Here is a 17,982-nt window from a genome sequence, read left to right as displayed (position 1 = left end):
TCTACCCCATTTAGGACCTGCTGGAGCTTGTGAAGGGACTGGTTCTGTGGAACAATATCTTTTTTTAATAAATATTTTTATTTTATAATTAATTTAACTTTACAGATCAGTCACAGATTCCCTTGTCCTCCCTCCTCCCACCCCAGCCTTCCCCCCCTATCCATCCCCCATTTCCACCTCATTCAAGGCAAGGTCTCCCTTGGGGATTCAGCCCAGCCTGGTAGATTCAGTAGAGCCAGGTCCAGTCCCCTCCTCCCTGCACTAAGGCTGAGCAAAGTGTCTCAGCATAGGCCCTAGTTCCAAAAAGCCAGTTCATGCACCAAGGACAGGTCCCAGTCCCACTGCCTGGGGGCCTCCTAAACACTTCAAGCTCATCAACTGTCTCACTTCTCCAGAGGGCCTGGTCCAATTCCATGGGGGCTCCTCAGCTATTGGTTCACAGTTCATGTGTTTCCGTTAGTTTGGCTATTTGTCCCTGTGCTTTTTCCAGTCATGGTCTCCATATCTCTTGCTCATATAATCCCTTCTCTCACTCGCCGGTTGGACTCCTGGAGCTATACCTGGGGGTTAAGGGGGGGCGGGTAATGGAGGACAAGGGTCAGGGGAAAGAGAGATTAGGGGAGCAGGAGGTCCCAGCTGGATCAGGAACAGAGTGGGAGAACAAGGAAAGAGACACCATGATAAATGAAGACCCCATGGGAATAGGAAGAAGCAGAGTACTAGAGAGGTCCCCAGAAATCCACAACGATACCTCCACTGTAGACTACTGGCCAATGGTCAAGAGAGTGCCTGAGCTGACCTGCTCTGGTGATCGGATGGCTGAATACTCTAACTGTCATGATAGAACTCTCACCCAGTGATTGGTGGAAGCAGATGCAGAGATCCATGACCAAACCCCTGTGGAACAATATCTGCAGGATCTCCATGGCTCAGGGCAGTCTCAGGATATCCCAGAGGAGTTTGGTTGTATGTGATACACCATCAGGGATGATGGTGTACACCATCAGGGATGATGGTGTACACCATCAGGGATGATGGTGTACACCATCAGGGATGATGGTGTACACCATCAGGGATGATGGTGTATCAGAAACCATAGGTTTTGAACCAGACCAATAGCTCATTGCAATAAACATTTGCAAGTAAAGCTGATTGGACAAAGGGGTGTACTGTGTACTGTGCGACACCCCACTGATCCCAATGCCACCAGGACTAATGAAGAATTTTAGAGAGGTAGGAAAGAAGAAGCAAATAAGTTTTTCTGTTTTTGACTTTTGCTTTTTTTTGTTTTGTTATTATTTTTGTTTGCTTGCTTGCTTTGTCTTGGTTTGCGTCTTTAAAATGTTCTTTTTGGAGAGCACTGCAGGAATGAGGGGAGGATATGAGGGTACTGGGAGGCGAGCAGAACTAGGATGCATGATGTGACATTCCCAAAGAATGAATAAAGAAATTATGTTAAAAAAAGAAAAAAGTAACTAATAAACCATTTAACCCCCCAAAGCAATACATTGTCCACTTGAAAGTTGAACTTAAGACATTACCAACATATATTACAAACTCATTCTGAATACAACACTTATATAAATTTGAAAGGTATACGTTGATGTGTTAGAAGGAAGTGAAGGAGAATCTCTTATAACAGGAAAGGATGTTCAATAAATCAATAGTTGACTGTACAGCAGAACATGTCCTATGACATTTTGTTAAAACAAGAGTATTTCCATGCTAGAAATCCATGGTGTTCTCTCTCAGGGCTGTTTGGCTCTACATCTGAAATCCAGAAAAATCCGTGATCCTTTAAGTGCAGCCACACTTACATGCCAAGCAGAAATCTACACCAGCACCATCATGCACTTTGGAAAACACGACACTTACGATTCTCCAATTTGAAAACAGTCAATGCTCCGTTTCTGTTTTCAAAACCAAATGCCTGCTTCTGAGCACTTTATAGGGGAAACTAGCATCTTACAGGAAGGCATCTTCAAATCCATGTTACAACAATGGCAAAAATCAGTGGAGCTCATAGAATCAAAGCACCAAAGGGAATCAAACACCAAAATTTATTTCTCAACAATTCATTATTGTGAAAGTTCATGCAAACCGGGGGACCAGTGTTAATCCCATCCAAGACATAGCCATTTTTTCTTATTGTTTGCCTCCTAAAAGCTGCCCCAAACCAGTATCTTTATTCTGGTGACAAAAGTTTTAACAAATGGAACTTTCTGGAGAAACTCAAATCATGTCTCAACCACAGCACATGAGCCTCAATAGAGTAACATTAAAGTAATTTTATATTTATGTAGTTGAATTCTGTAACCAATATAGGAAAGTGTAGAAAAAAAATTAAAGCACATAGAATTTTAAAAGCCAAATGTAAAAGACTTCACATTGAATGATACGGTTTATATAAAGTAAAAAATTAGGAGCCAATCTATGCTGTGAGATGTCACAGTAGTTCCACCCTTAGTATGGCAGATGCCTTTTGATACTGCAGTATTCATTTTCAATATAGGAGTTGCATGCAGAGAGGAGTTCAGGCAAGGGATTTTATTGATCAGTGTATGTCTGACTTGGGCATGGATGTTTTAAAATTGGTCAGTGCTTACCAAATGCATGCACCATTTCATGAAAGTATCAAACCCATTTCAGTTGTTGAGTTGAAATACTCTGTGCCTAAGTTTTCATGATTTGCAGAGGACCTGGGTTCCGTTTCCAGAACCCACATGGAAGCTGAGGACTAGTTCAAGTGGACCCAGCTCTCTCTTCTGGACTCTTCAGACACCAGGCACAAATGTAGTGTGCAGATACACATAACAGACAAAATAGCCATGCACATAAAATAATAAAGTATTTTTAATATACTTTGTTAAGGTTATAATTAGCATTCTTTTGAAGTCTAAAATTCACACTTTATCATTTTCCTTTGAAATGCATGTATGTTACACTCGATTTTCACGTAATATTTCTGTATGGAAAATAAACATCTGAGTGAATACATGCTCATGCATTCATGCACAGACATATACACCTGTGTATTCATACACAGGTGTATTTAACATAAAAATTTCTTTGTAGAAATCACCACTCATGGATGTTAAGATTGCTTATATTGTGATTAAACTTCTGTAGATAGGACTGAAAACAAATGAGAATTCTTCAAACTTTATTCACATGTTTGTTATGAAATTAGGCAGGATTTTTCTATTCTTTATCCAAGTACAGCAAAGTATGGATGAACTGAAGCCATGTCTCATGAGCAGAAAGGGGCTGAGACAGGAAAAACACATGGACAGTATTCCAGTGGCATTAACAATCAACCAACCAGGATCAAGCAGAAACGTTAAATAGATGGTAAAGAGGGAGGAGAGTGTGTAAAAGAAGACAAAGGTGCTCACCAGGAGGATGGTTTCAGTAGCTCTGGTCTCAGGGGAGGATCTGGAGGTGACCTTGGTCCTAAGTATGTGCTGCATCTTCTGCTTGTGCCTGTGCAGGAGGAGAACCATGGAACTGCTGGCCCATAGCATGAGCACCATGCACACAGCATCAGGAAGGGTCATGTAGATCACATGCAACATTTCATCACTTTCCTCCCAAGGAAAAGAAGAATGGCATTTCAAATCCTTTAGATGAGTAATGTTTGTATTGCACAAGCTACCAGTCATGTGCTCAAGTATATCAGTATTTACCAGGACGGACAGGATCCAGGTCAAGTATATGAAGGGGGTAATGAATTGGGGAGCTTTAATTTTAATTCCTGTCCAGCTGGAATGCCTTGGTCTGATAGTGATGGCCTGGAAGACACTGTATAAGCAGGTACTGCCAAATGATACACCTCGGCCAACTCTGTGAAGGTAAAAAAGCAGCCTGTACCCGGAATCACTGGGAAAACACTTGACACCAAAAGCTGACATTGTCTGGGGCACTCCTTTACAGAAGAGAGTTAAGAAACTGGCTAAAGTTAAATGCACCAGAATCAAGTCCTTGGCCTTTAGTTGGTGCTCCTTGAAATGATGCAGCAGGTAATTGTACACAAGGTAGGAATTGCCTGAAATTCCAGCCAAAGTTTGTATTAAGAAGATGATTCCTGGGCCGGGCAGTGGTGGCACACGCCTTTAATCCCAGCACTCGGGAGGCAGAGCCAGGCAGATCTCTGTGAGTTCGAGGCCAGCCTGGGCTACCAAGTGAGTTCCAGGAAAGGCGCAAAGCTACACAGAGAAACCCTGCCTTGAAAAATAAAAAATAAAAAAAAAAAAGAAGAAGATGATTCCTATAGCCATGTCTCTGTCCCTAATCCTATCAGTGACTGATTCCTGAGCGGGGGAAATCCTGCATGAGAAGATGAGGCAAGGGCTTCAGATACCACATCATCTGTATCTCAACCATCTCCATCTATAGATATTAATCCCTCTGGACTTATTGTCAACTGATACACTTCAGTTCATTACATCATTTTGTTTTATTTTAAATTGTTTTAAATAAGAATTACATCACTTTCCCCTTTCCCTTTACTTCCTTCAGTCCTTCCTATGTTCCCACCCTCCAACACTTAGCACACCTCCCCACTCTCAATTGATAGCTTCTTTCTCTTTGGTTATTATTATTACATGCACTTATTAATGCATGTTGTATACACAGTTACATAAAAGTAAACAGATCATTTTTATTATTTGTGTGTATAAATTTTTAGGGGTGACCACTTTGTATTGGACAACCAGTAAGGGGCTCATGCCTGAGAGAGGCATGTCCTGAATCTATGGCTTAGGGAACACCATGGAAGAAGGAGGGGAAAGATGGTAAGGGCCAGAACACCAGGAAGGAGTATTCTGTCCTCAAATTAGCTGCATAACCAAGTCTGTAATAGTGGCAAAGTCAATAGACACGTTAATGTGGAAGGTATAAAATTTCACAGGGTCCCACTCCTAGACAAAGAACTATAAATAGATAATGACTTATATGCTGTAATTTTATAAAGGATTTACAGTGAACAGATTCCAGCTATATGAGGAGCCCAAGAGATAATTTCCTTTTTTTATTCTAGAAGGTAGCACTACTAGGATGTCATGTATGAATATTAGGAAAACAGTTGAACGTTGAACATAGAATGGTTACATGTTTCTGAATTCAAGCTTGGTAAAGGATAAGGTGCTGACAAGGAAGTGGCTATGTATTATCAGAGTGCACGTATTCAACAGGCTTTCAGTATTACTAGTTACTGGACTTCTTCGTTATGTTGTGTATTTAAAAGCAGGGCATTGTGGTGTACATTTTTAATCTCAAACCTGAGAAGGGAGAGGAAGGTGGAATTCTGTGAGTCAGAGGCTAGCCTGATCTACATACTGAGTTCCAGGCCAGCCAGAGCTATGAGCTCCCCAGTGAGACCTTATTTTATTTTTTAAGTTAGGTATTTAATTTGCTTTTCATAATTTATAATTATGCTTTCAATGGAATGTTTCTGTAAGAAGCATCCATTTGCTTGTGAATATTAATTGTGTAAGCCAAAACCAATAAAGATTGATCATTGAGATATTTGATCATGTTCATCAACTGTGAGAAACACAGTATCTTAGGGGCCTACATCAAGATGAGTCTGTGCAATAAGCCAAGTGCAGGTATTTACTCAGAACTCACTTTTTTTTCGTATTTAAATACCAGGATGATGACTCTAGCACAAAAATATTCAAGCAATCACAAGGCAGGCCATAATGTCAGGGTAAGTAGGACCAATGCAAGAATAGAGTATAAAAGAATCAAAACTCACAGAAAAGGGAATAGAAAGATTGTAAGAGCCAGAGACAGTGGATGACTACAAGGAAACAGGATTTTCTGGAAACAACAATGAAGCTACACATATGAACTCACTGTAGTTGTGATAAGACCTATGTAAGCTCAACTCAGATAAAATTTTAGCATGGATAGAGCAGTTGGGCATGAAGTCCTACCTCTAGCTGAGGAGCTATTGGCAACTGGTAAGCTGCTAGGAGAGTGAGCGTCAGTATTTTTCCTAAGAGTGTGGCTCCAAGGCAAGCCACATACCCAATAATATATGGACAACACAAATTGAATTTGATAGGTTAGGTTAAGAGAGAGAGAGAGAGAGAGAGAGAGAGAGAGAGAGAGAGAGAGAGAGAGAGAGAGAGAGAGAGAGAGACAGAGAGACAGAGAGAGACAGAGAGAGAAGAGAGAGAGAGAGAGAGAGAGAGAGAGAGAGAGAGAGAGAGAGAGAGAGAGAGAGAGAAGGAGAATGAATACAAGGTTGGGTTGGTAAGGAAAGGGAGTGAAGTGGTTCTGGGAGGGGATGGGGAAGCAATATGATCAACAATGTATGATATCCTCAAAGAACTAATAAAATATTATTAAAAAGAAACAAAACAATGACACACTGAAGTGCTATTAGTGTAATTAAATAGTGCTTTCCCCATTGAAGCAGCATTGCTAACTGATATTATAATAGAGCTCATACATGAAAAATGGCATATTTATGAGATGAAGTTATACTAGAAAAAATTTGAAATCAAGGCTGGAGATAAGAGCGCTGACTGCTTTACCAGAGGAACTGGGTTCTATCAACACCCACATGTTAGCTCACGACATCAGTTTCTCCAGTTCTAGGGAATCCAATCCCTATTCCAGCCTCCTTGGGCACTGCACGCACATGGTTCACAGACATACCTGCAGCTAAAACACCCACAGATAAAAATGAGGCCTCAAATCTATACAAAAAACTAAGATGACCAAATAAAGCTGGGAGCTTCATCCCACACATGGACTTGAGAACATGTACTGGAAGAATACATAGTCTTAAAAAGGTCAAACATCCAGTCTAGGATTCCAGAGCTGGGGGTTGAGTAACAGATTGATTTTCAAACACCTTTAATCAATTAAAGATAAGCCTTCATTACCTCAGATTAAGTCCCAACAGCAACTGTTAGTGCTGGGAACCTTTAAATGCAAAGCAGGGTTATCTGTGTGATCAGGGCTCTATGTCTCTTTGCTGCCTAAACTTTCCTCAAGAGTCCTCAATTCCTACATGGCTTTGTCATCAACCTGGTCCAATCCCAAGTCCCATTTGCTGGTGTGGTCACTTACCAAGACACTCGACACAAGCTTTCCTTTATGGACTCCCCATTTCAGACAGCAGTTGGACAGACTCATCAGTCTTTTTCTTGTCTGTTCCTGATGTCAGTTCCATTGCCCCTATAAACACTATATGTGCTGAAGAGAGGTATCTAGTGCCTGAGATATGGATGGGTCTGTGATTCTGTGACCTCACCTCCCCTTAGATCTTCAATTATCTTTTCACTTGCAGTAGCAATGGACAGGCAGCTGTGAACAGCCAAAGAACTCTTCTGAGAATTGTTCATCTCAGGTAAAAGGGAAATACAATTGCTATTTTCTCTCTCTCTCTGAAGAGAATACTGGAGGTGCAGATGATGGTCTTATAATTCTTGATCCCAGGTGGAAGACAATATCTCACTGAGATGGAGCAGGAAATACTGAGGTCTGACATGTGAAGGACTAGCAGTGAACTATGGAGGTCTCATTGCATTCTTTCCTCCCACAAGGAAGCCTACTTAGTTATTTCCTATTTGTGAGTCTAGAACAGTGGTTCTCAACCTGTGGGTCACAACCCTTTGGGGCGGTAAATGACCCTTTCACAAGTGTTGCCTAAGACCATTGGAAAACACAGATATTTATATTTCAGTTCATAACAGTAGCAAAATTAGTTGTGAAATAACAATGAAAGTAATTTTAAGGCTGGGGGGTCCCCACACCATGAGGAACTGTATTAAAGGGTCGCAGCATTAGGAAGATTGTGAACCACTGCTCTTGAGTGACACCATCATTTACGATATTCAAAGATAACCCAAATGAGACAAATGTATGATGAAGATCTTATAGATTTGTATAAAATACACTAATAATTCATATAGCCAATCATTAGATCCCTTTGCACATCAGAACTTACATCACATTCTGTTGCCAACTGTTACTTAGCTTCTATAGCAAAATACACTTTACCATTTGTACTGCCCTTAGCGATAAGAAGGAAACCTAAACTACATTTAAAAATAAAAAAAAAACTGAAGGTTCTGAAAATGTGAGTGATAAGTGACAGCAGCAGGGACAGATGTAATGACAGGTCATGTGCTCCTCAAGTGCTGACGAAATCCTTCGTTTTAGTTCATCCTGTCCTTCCCACCATCTTCTCCCACATCCGATTCCCATCCCCATTTAATCCTCACCACCTCCAGTTTCCCAGCCCTCTGTTTCCCCAGCATATGTCACACCACCTACCCTTTCATCAAGTCTTTCTCATCCATCTTGGGACCATCATCATTTCCAGGTTTGCAAAGACATTCCAACTTACATAGACAAATATCACAACTCTTAGTTATAACCTTCATATAAAGGAGAACATGCAACATTCGTCTACCTGAGCCTGAGTCACCTCACTTGTTTTCCAGTTTGATAGAACAGATTTATGAGAACTTGTGTTAGCTCTTTTAAATGTTTGGAAGAATTTACAGGGACTCCATCTGGGCCTTGCTTTGTGGGAAGCGTTCTAATACTGCTTCAATCTCATTCGATGTTTTGGCTCTGTTCAAGTTCATATTTTCTCCTTTGTGATTTTTTTAATTTAAATGCATATGTAGAATATGTTTTGATCAAACAGACCCCTTTTCTCAGCTTCAATTCTTCCCCTACTTACCTTCCAACATGACATTCTCTTTTGTTTTTACATTCTCCGACATACACACTGAGGAAGAAACCATGGAAATAATACCATTCACCATAGTCTCACAACATTCAAAATATGTTGGAATAAATCCAATACAGGAAATGAAAGAGTCACATAGTGAAAATTTTAAGATACTGAAGAAAAAAAAAGACAGAAGATGATACCAAACCATGTAAAGAACTTCCATGCTCATGGATTGGCAGGATTAATATCATGAAAATGATCATCTTACTCCAGGCAATCTACAGACTCAGTACAATTCCCATTAAAATTCTGGGAAGCAGTTCTTTACAGAAATTGAAAAAAACATTAAATTTTGTATGGAAACACAAAAGACCCAGAGCTATTAAAGTAATCATGAGCAACACAATAACTACTGGAGGTATCACTATCCCAGATTTCAAGTTATACTACACAACTATAGTAATAAAACCAGCATGGTACTTACATGATTATAGACACACTGATCAATGAAATAGAAGCCAGGACTCACAGATAAGCCCACACTCCTATAGTCACCTGACTTTTAAAAAGTACTTGTAATTAAAAATGATTTTATGTATGTGGTATTTTGCATGTATGTCTGTGCCACTTTCTTGTCTGGTACCCTTGGAAATCAGAGGAGGGCATCATATCTCAAATAAAAGGAAAAGATAATATCAAGATTAATATGTTATTTTTTGGTTTTATTAAGCTTGATAAATAACTTAACTAAAGACATTTATTTGTTAACAAAAAATAAGGTATGCAAATACGCACATAATATAGCATGCAAAATTTATGTGCATGGTTCACACATGTATCACCCTCACTTTATGATATGATAGTTTCACCAATGTACTGAGAATGTATAGGTGATAGAATAACAACTAAACATTGTTCAGAAACAAATAGTTTACATGTTGACCATGTGATTAGTATTTTCTATTCCTTGCCCATTGAGAACAGAATGAAGATTCACAGGAATCATGGGTCATCAGCAGAAACGGGCTCACAGTTGGGAAACACCCAGAGACAATTGCAGCGGCATTTACCATGAACCATGTGGGATGATAGACAAGAGCTAAATGAGTATGTACGAGGCAGGAAACTGTGTAAAAACATACAAAGGTGCTCACCAAGAGCAGAATGGTCTTTGTGGCTCTGGTCTCAGAGGAGGACCTGAGGGAGACATTGCTCCTGTGAATGTGCTTCATTCTCTGCTTGTGTCTGTAGAGGATGAAAACCATGGAGCTGCTGGACCAAAGCATCAGGCCCACAAAAAACATGTCAGGACTTGTGAGTAATACTGAATAGAAGATGTCACTGGCTTTGTCATGACGGATAGCAGAACAGTATCCAAACTCTTTTAGACTTGTGATATTTGTATTGCTGGTTTTTCCAGTTATGTGCACAGGAAAAACTATGTTTACAAGAAGGGACAGGATCCAGGTCAGATATGTGGAAGAGCCAATGTACCTGGGAGCTTGCAATTTACACTTTGACCATGTTGAGCCCATGGGGCTGATGGTAATAACCTGGAAGACACTCAAGAAGCAGGTGCTGCTGATGGACACTGTCCTCCCAACCCTGTGGAGATAGGAAAGTAGTTTGCACCCAATATCCCAGAAGACGTCTTTCCAACCAAAAGCTGCCATTGTCTGGGGCACTCCGTCACACAGTAGACTTAAAATGTTTGCTGTAAGCAAGTGCTGCTGGATATAGTCTGTTGACCTTAACCTGTACCCCCTGAAGTGAAGCAACAGATAATAGTGGAGGAGATAGGAATTGCCCAGAATTCCAGTGACAGTTTGTGATAAGAAGATCACTCCAATTGCCACATTTGTGGCTGCCATGTTGCTGATTCTTGTGGTCTGAGCGCAAGGATCCTGCACAGGAAGATGAAGTATGGGTTTCATGTATCAAGTCAACTCAACGTTCTCCATCCCTGGTTAACCCTTTATGAATATTTCCTTCACCCTTGTTTTATTAAGAGGCTTCTAAGAAACCATCTACTAGTGTAGGAAGCATTTACAATGTATACGTTCCTACTGTGAGATAGCACATCATAACCATCTTTTCATCCTCTCTGCTCATGATCTAGAAAGCAGGCATGACTCTAGTTTTATTTGTAAATTTAGAACTCCACAAGATGGTAATATTGGATGATGTGGAATGATGGAGTATGTAGATAAAAGGATACATGAGTCATGAAAGAGTATAGAAAAGCAACTATTTTTAGATTCAATTTCATTGCAGTTCGTGTGTGTGTGTGTGTGTGTGTGTATGTGTGTGTATGTGCGTGTGTATGTGTGTGTATGTGTTCAACCTTGTTACATTGAAGTAGCAAGAACCATTTTTCCATTTAAAAGAAATCTAGAATATGTTGTTCTTTTGAGGCAGTGATTGTGGACTGAAGTGGAATAAGGTAAAAGATCAATTATTGGATATTTATTGATTGATTTACTTAGAGCATCCCTTGTACTGCCTATTTTCCAAGAATGACTTCACTTCTGGAGAAATAGCCAGAACAAAATGCCATTGCCCTTTAAAAACCTGCTGAATGCAATGTAGGCTTCTATAAAATCTCGATTGCTGGCCTGCCCACCTTGTGGTTTGATAATGCAAACTGGACCTGAGACCGAGGCCTTGCTGGAATTATTCTGGCTTCGTTCCACTGATGACATCTGCTCTCTTCCACTGTCATCAGTGTCAAGGTGCTTATTTGAGAACTATTCCCACAACAAGACTTTCTTTTAATCACATTGATCATTAATGGTATAGGAATCAGACAAGAGGAGTCACTGAATACATTTGTTGTACTGACTCATTTAGAAAAATTATTTAAAAATTTGTTCAGATGGGACAGGTTTTGTAAACAGAAAGTTTTCTCTTTTTTCTTCCTTTGAAAACTATCAAATCACCCTGGAATAGTATTATTATTTTATAGCAATAACTGATGTATATAAAGTATTATTTAAAGAACTAAGAAAGTGTGGTGGCTATCTGGGTTATGCTTCTGAGAGCTCATGCTTGATAAATGGGAAAATGGGGACTTGAAAGTATCTGAGGATGGATAGAGAGCACAGTGAGCCAACATCCTCCCTACAAAGAAGTACATGGGTTCCTCACACATCAACCCTGCATTTTGTTTTTATACATTCATATGAGCTTGCAACAACCATCATTTCACATATTTGATAGTGAGAATTATCCTTGTGTGTGGAGATATTTATTACATAAGGTAGTAACCATTATTAGTGAACATCCAGGTATTTTAATTCAATGACGAACATGTAATAGTTCTGAAACTTGGCCCGTGGTAAACACTGAGCATCTGTATACAGAGGGCTCAGTCCTAGGACTGACAATTAATAATTTATCTATACTAATTTATGTACTGAATAGCATTTAATAGAAAGATTTGATAGTGTTTTCAAAGAAAGAATCTAGTTTCACACAAATATCTAGAAATCTATGATAAGAATCTATCAGTCATCACATGCTTTGTCATAACTTAAGAAAAAAGAAGCCACAGACAATTGTAGAGTGGGAGACATGAGCAACATTACTATCCATCTGATGATATGCTTATGTACCTGATAACTGAGTTAATGAGACCATTTTCTATAAAGCAAGACAGATGAATAACACCACACACAAGGGTCATCATACTCACAGATATGTGTTGGCAGAGAGTTTGTTCATTTAAATTGAAGATATCTGATTTCCATGATATATAATAGATATGGCTTAGAACAGGGTTATGTTCACAGTCCTCTTGAGAAGTTCAGGAAGAGCACTCCAGATGGCTCTACACACTCACACAAGCCTCCTCTACCAGACCACCACACTAGATGAGTGTATATTTTCTACAATACAGAGGATGCTTTTAAACAAATGGAAACAAGATGATACACATCTTAGTGCTGGTATAAGAAGCATATAATATCCATGCGAACTTCTTTCTTTAAGATTTCTTTGCAGGATTTCTAGAAGGAAAACAACATAATCATAACAAAAGGCGATGATGTCAGGGTGGAGACAATTCCCATCTCCATTACCTTCATTTTGTGTCAAAAGTTAGAGAAAACCGTCTACTCAAGCAGTTTCCTTATGCATGCCCACAACTACAAGCTTCCTCTACGTACTGTCCACCTTTTACACAATGCATGGGGAAACCATAAACATCGACCTAGGGAACATAGAATTCAGGTTCAGATTCCTGTAGTGGGAGCTGAGCAAGCAGACAAACTATACACATAAGCATGCTAGAAACACAGTTTCATTAAGACTTTGAAGAAGAAACATGCACATTGTGTCTGAAAATTTCTTTGAGTCAAGGGAAGCAAGTATCAAGCATGAGTCTAAGAACACATTGTTTCTTGTACCTTGAACTCACTTGCCAGGTCCTTTTCTGCCTCCTGTGATGCTGTGCTATCCAAACAGGTTCAGTCTACATCTTTTTTCTCATAAGATCACTTACTCAGATACCCGGAACAGCTTTCCCATCCACACTTTGCTCCTCGCGTGACAGTTGGAAAAACCGTCCATTCTTTTTGTCTCTGCCATGGTCTCTATGACTAGGAGAAATCTGTAGAAAAGAAGATAGTGCCTGAGATATGGATCTGTGGATCTGTGATTCTGTGACCGCTCCTTCACTCAGACCTGAAATGATCATTTTATATTCAGTAGCAAAGGGTACAAAAGAAAAAAAAGAGTTTAAAAAAGAAAAGATCCTTGGAGGCAGACTTATGTGTGTCCAGGGAAAGGGAATCCTGAAGTCTTTCTGGGATCTATTAGTGAGCTTCACACTTGCCATTCAATTGCTTCCTTAATTGGGGGTTGCATACACAAAATCTATGTATTTTTGATTTCTCATCTCAGTAAACACTTCACTATTTTCTCTTTTAAGGAAGAAAGTGAATAATAAAGCATAGCTCAAAGAAAAAGAACAGAATGCTAACAATTCGAAATAGCTTTCAGTAACCTTCCACAAAGTGTGTACAGTTTTGAAAGTTTTAAAGTATTTGTGAACTTTATCAATCATATCAAGACCTATGGAGGGAAATCAGGAGTGTTTGTAGGGTGACCTGCATATGTGTGACACAGACAGAGAGGTGAGAGCTCAGGGAGAAGGAGATGGAACAAGATGATGGTAGAAGATACCAAGTACAGAGGGACAGAAAAGAGTGAAGAGGGTCAAATGGAGAAATATTAAAAATCCAATGGGAGAATAACAACATGGCTGCTTTGGCCATAACAGTGGACAAAATGTTGACTTTGAAGCTAGTCTGTGGTGGTGCACACCTTTAGTCCCACCACTTAGGAGGCAGAGGCAGGCAAAACTCTGTGAGTTTGAGGCCAGCCTGGTCTACAGAGCGAGATCCAGGACAGGCACCAAAACTACATAGAGAAACCCTGTCTCGAAAAAACAAAAAAAAGTATTGACTTTATGAAAGATATCAGACTTTGTTTTGTGCTGGAAACACAAAGATGTCTGTTGTTGTGGGCTCAATGAAATGAGCATTAAGTGTTACACTTGAAATTATCTACAAATTTCAGAGATCATTGAGGTTTAATTCAATAACATTTGAGGCTGAGTTAGAATTATGCGTTAGAAAACAGCCTGAGCTACCTATAAAAATATTTCAGATAGCTGGACACTGGTGGCACACGCCTTTTATCCCAGCACTTGGGAGGCAGAGCCAGGCGGATCTCTGTGAGTTCGCGGCCAGCCTGGTCTACAGAGTGAGATCCAGGACAGGCATCAAAACTACACAGAGAAACCCTGTCTCAAAAAAACAAAAAAATATGTATTTCAGATAACAACCCCCAGCCACATTGTTTTGCAATAGACAGAACTTGACATACTTCTATTCTTTATAAGATTTAAATAAACATTCTGGAAACCTAGCCAGCTACCCAAAGCTACTGAGGATAGACCTTGAAGGAGAACCTATTACCACAAATTTAGTAAACCAGCATATTCCTAATGACGTTCTAAATATTTATCGTTTACCCACAGGTTAGTGCTGCTCTCACCCTTAGTCAAAAAAACTTCTCTTTGCAACAGAAAGAGACCATTACAGAAAACCACAATCAATTCAAATGAAGACAAAAAGATATTATTTAGTACCTACTCATAATTGATACATCTACAACACAACTCCTGCACTTAAGACTTGGGGATCATTATGGGAGAGTAGGAAAAAAAGATTATAAGAGTCCAAAGAACAGGAAATCTGCTGTGAAATATTTGTCTCCTAGAAATGTCAAGAAATCTACACTCAAGAAGTCCCATCAATATGGCTGCCTAACCAAGACCTGAACAAAGACAACCTCAATAGACATGGTAACATAAAAGGGAGAAATAGCACAGGACCCAAACCTGGACAAAGAACTATAGATTGCTAAAAATCCTGAGATCAAGAGAAATGGTCTGCCCCAGGGAAGAGCACCCCTATTTGGTTATGCAATATAAAGTCATCAGCTTGGAAATCAAATACATACATGTAACATTACACAGACTGAGTAGGTTGTGTGTGTGTGTGTGTATGTGTGTGTGTGTGTGTGTGTGCATGTATGCATGTGTGTATGTGTAGCAATAATTAAAGAAAAAGAGCCATGAATTTGAGAAAGAGCAGTATGATACATGGGAGGAGTTTGAGGGAGGAAAGGGAATGGTGAAACCAATGTAACTATATATTAATTTTAAAAATTAAAAAATCTATAGGGTAAAAGTTTTCATATTTCAGTCATAGGAAGATCTGATTCAGATGCTTGTTCAAAATGATATAGATTGTAATTATAGACATAAAGTATTTTGAGGTACTATTTTCAGAGATGGAGACAAAGCAGTCCCAGAACATGGTAGCTAGACCATAACAACCAAACAGCAAGAGAAATGTTAGGAAAGCCTCTTTGAAAGATGGATCTTTGTAAATTTCAAGACTAATCTTACCATTTTAAAGCAATGCAGACTACCTGGAAGATGTACAAACTCCACAATAGCAAAGTCATTACAAAAGAAAAAAAAGGCAAAATGGTGTCTATCTGAGGTGGGTATAATATCATAGTTTTGGGGCTTGGCCCACAAAGTTTAAGGCTACCTCAAAGTTAATGTTGTGCAGTCAGTTGCATGCAGCAGAGTGGTCTTGTGGAATAGACAAAGGTATGACACCATGGTGTGCATGTAGTAAACAAATAACAAAAGATAAAGAAGGGCTTTGAGGATGGTGTTTAGGAATGAAGGAAGGGGCTTATTTTCACTAAGTTCATTTCAAACTTCATACAGTATAGTGATGTCTAGATAGGTCTCAAGGAAGAAATGTGCATGCTAATACTTATGTGGAAGACTGTGGAAGGGCTGTGGCAATTTTAGTACATTGCAAAAGTTTAACAGACAGAGGCCGGGCGGTGGTGGCGCACGCCTTTAATCCCAGCACTCGGGAGGCAGAGGCAGGCGGATCTCTGTGAGTTCGAGGCCAGCCTGGGCTACCAAGTGAGTTCCAGGAGAGGCGCAAAGCTACACAGAGAAACCCTGTCTCGAAAAACCAAAAAAAAAAAAAAAAAAAAAAAAAAAAAAGTTTAACAGACAGAAATATTGGAAACTGTAGGATGTGACTTTGCAGATAAGGACAGCTAGAGCTTGCAATTAAGGTGATGGTAAAGGTCAGATTGTAAGTTACTGTTTGATCCCCTAGCACTCATTTACCTCCTTTGTGGGTCAAATACAAACTGGATGGAAAGCCTCACAATTTTAGCACAGGAGACAAAAACATTGTTCCTATAAACTGCCACTAAAAACACATATTGACCACAGTTGAGGTAGACCATTGCAAGTTTGGGTTAACAGCTGTATGGAACACTTACCTTTTTTCCTATGGACTGAAACTGGATATAGGTGAACAGGCCTGGCTGTGTGGTTCACTCACATCTTGAGTTTCATGTACTGGAAGGAGAATCTCCTCCTGTCTTCTGTAGAACAAAAAGGGAAGGACAAGGGCAGATGGTGGAAGAGTTCACAGTGTGCGTGTTAGAGGTCCCTGCTCATTTTCACCAATCACTTCCCTAATTGTCAATTTGCAATAGTCATATTGATTGTAATTTTGTTTGTATTCTAAATTCTAACATTCCAGGAGAAGTGATGTCAGCGAGATGGCTTATAGGACCTTTCGATGTCATTCACTGGGTTTTAATTTTGACATCAGTTCACAACAGAAAGGAGTACCCTTTGGGGGCTTAGAAGTTCAATCAAGAAGTTTCAGCACACAAGGGGAGCTGAAATTCTCAAAGTAGCCAAATTTCAGGCCACGGTTTATATTCCGTCTTACTCATACCCATCTTGCCCAAGGTGGAAATTCTCAAATTAATAAGTCATATCTACCCCTATAGAGTGTGAATCCATCAAAGAGGACCAGAATGACAGGGTGATGGTCAGTTTTGAGTGGTTTAGAGGGGCTGGGAGAAGAAATGAGGGGTTTTGAGCCCTCCCATTCATGCTAAGGGATTTCCCTTAGCATTCTGGAGACCCTTGTCCATGAACAAGGACATTGGGCAGAGGCTCCAGATATATATAATCTGTCTCTGCTTTCTCCTTTTCTCTCTTCTATGAAAGGCATTGGAGTGTATTAAAAATTAAAACCCTGAATAAAATTGTCAGGATTTTTATGAGATAAGTCTGTTAGTCTGCAGGACTTTGAGAAGCATACAGTTGCAACCTTTCATACACAAGCAGTTGAGTATTTTATGTAACTTTAAATAAAAATTCTATCATCTACAATGGTACAGATGAAACTGATGGGCATCATGTGAATTAAGATGAACCAAACACAGGGAGACATTTTTACTGACAGGCAGAATCTAAGAAAGCTTAATTTCTAGGATCCCAGAAAAGTGTGGAAAACCCTAGGTACTGAAGAGTAATAGAAATGAGGAAATATTGGTCAAAATATACAAATTTTCGGGTATGAGATGAATAGGTTCTAGGTCTGTAAAGATGGCTGAGGTGCTAAAATGTTTACTGTGGAAGCCTCAAGACCTGAGCTTGATCTCCAGCACCTACCTGAGTAGGTAGAGCAGCAATACAGCATGCACTTGTAATAACAGTGCAGCAGGTGTAGGGACAGGAGAATTTCTGGACTTGGCTGACCAGCCAGTCTTGCGTGACTCGTGAGCTTCAGGTCCTTGGACACATATGCTCACAAAGATGTGCAAGTTCTGAGGCTCTAAAGTATACAACCATGACCACACTTCATGTT

At 39.7% G+C, this 17,982-nt stretch overlaps 1 protein-coding gene across 1 annotated transcript; it reads right to left on the bottom strand.

Moving 5' to 3' along the window:
- Positions 1-9,425: 9,425 nt before the first annotated feature.
- LOC128095117 (vomeronasal type-1 receptor 4-like) lies at positions 9,426-11,775 on the bottom strand. The gene has a single exon (XM_052713832.1). It carries the CDS (start codon positions 10,636-10,638, stop codon positions 9,655-9,657), a length of 984 nt encoding a protein of 327 aa, XP_052569792.1. The 5' UTR covers positions 10,639-11,775; the 3' UTR covers positions 9,426-9,654.
- Positions 11,776-17,982: the final 6,207 nt, after the last annotated feature.

The sequence above is a fragment of the Peromyscus californicus genome, unplaced genomic scaffold (genome assembly GCF_007827085.1).
Source record: "Peromyscus californicus insignis strain IS unplaced genomic scaffold, ASM782708v3 Scaffold_4__1_contigs__length_199733344, whole genome shotgun sequence".
In the NCBI taxonomy this organism is placed as follows: domain Eukaryota; kingdom Metazoa; phylum Chordata; class Mammalia; order Rodentia; family Cricetidae; genus Peromyscus; species Peromyscus californicus.
The sequence above is the reverse complement of the archived record's forward strand: the minus strand, read 5'-3'. Positions and strand labels throughout refer to the sequence as shown.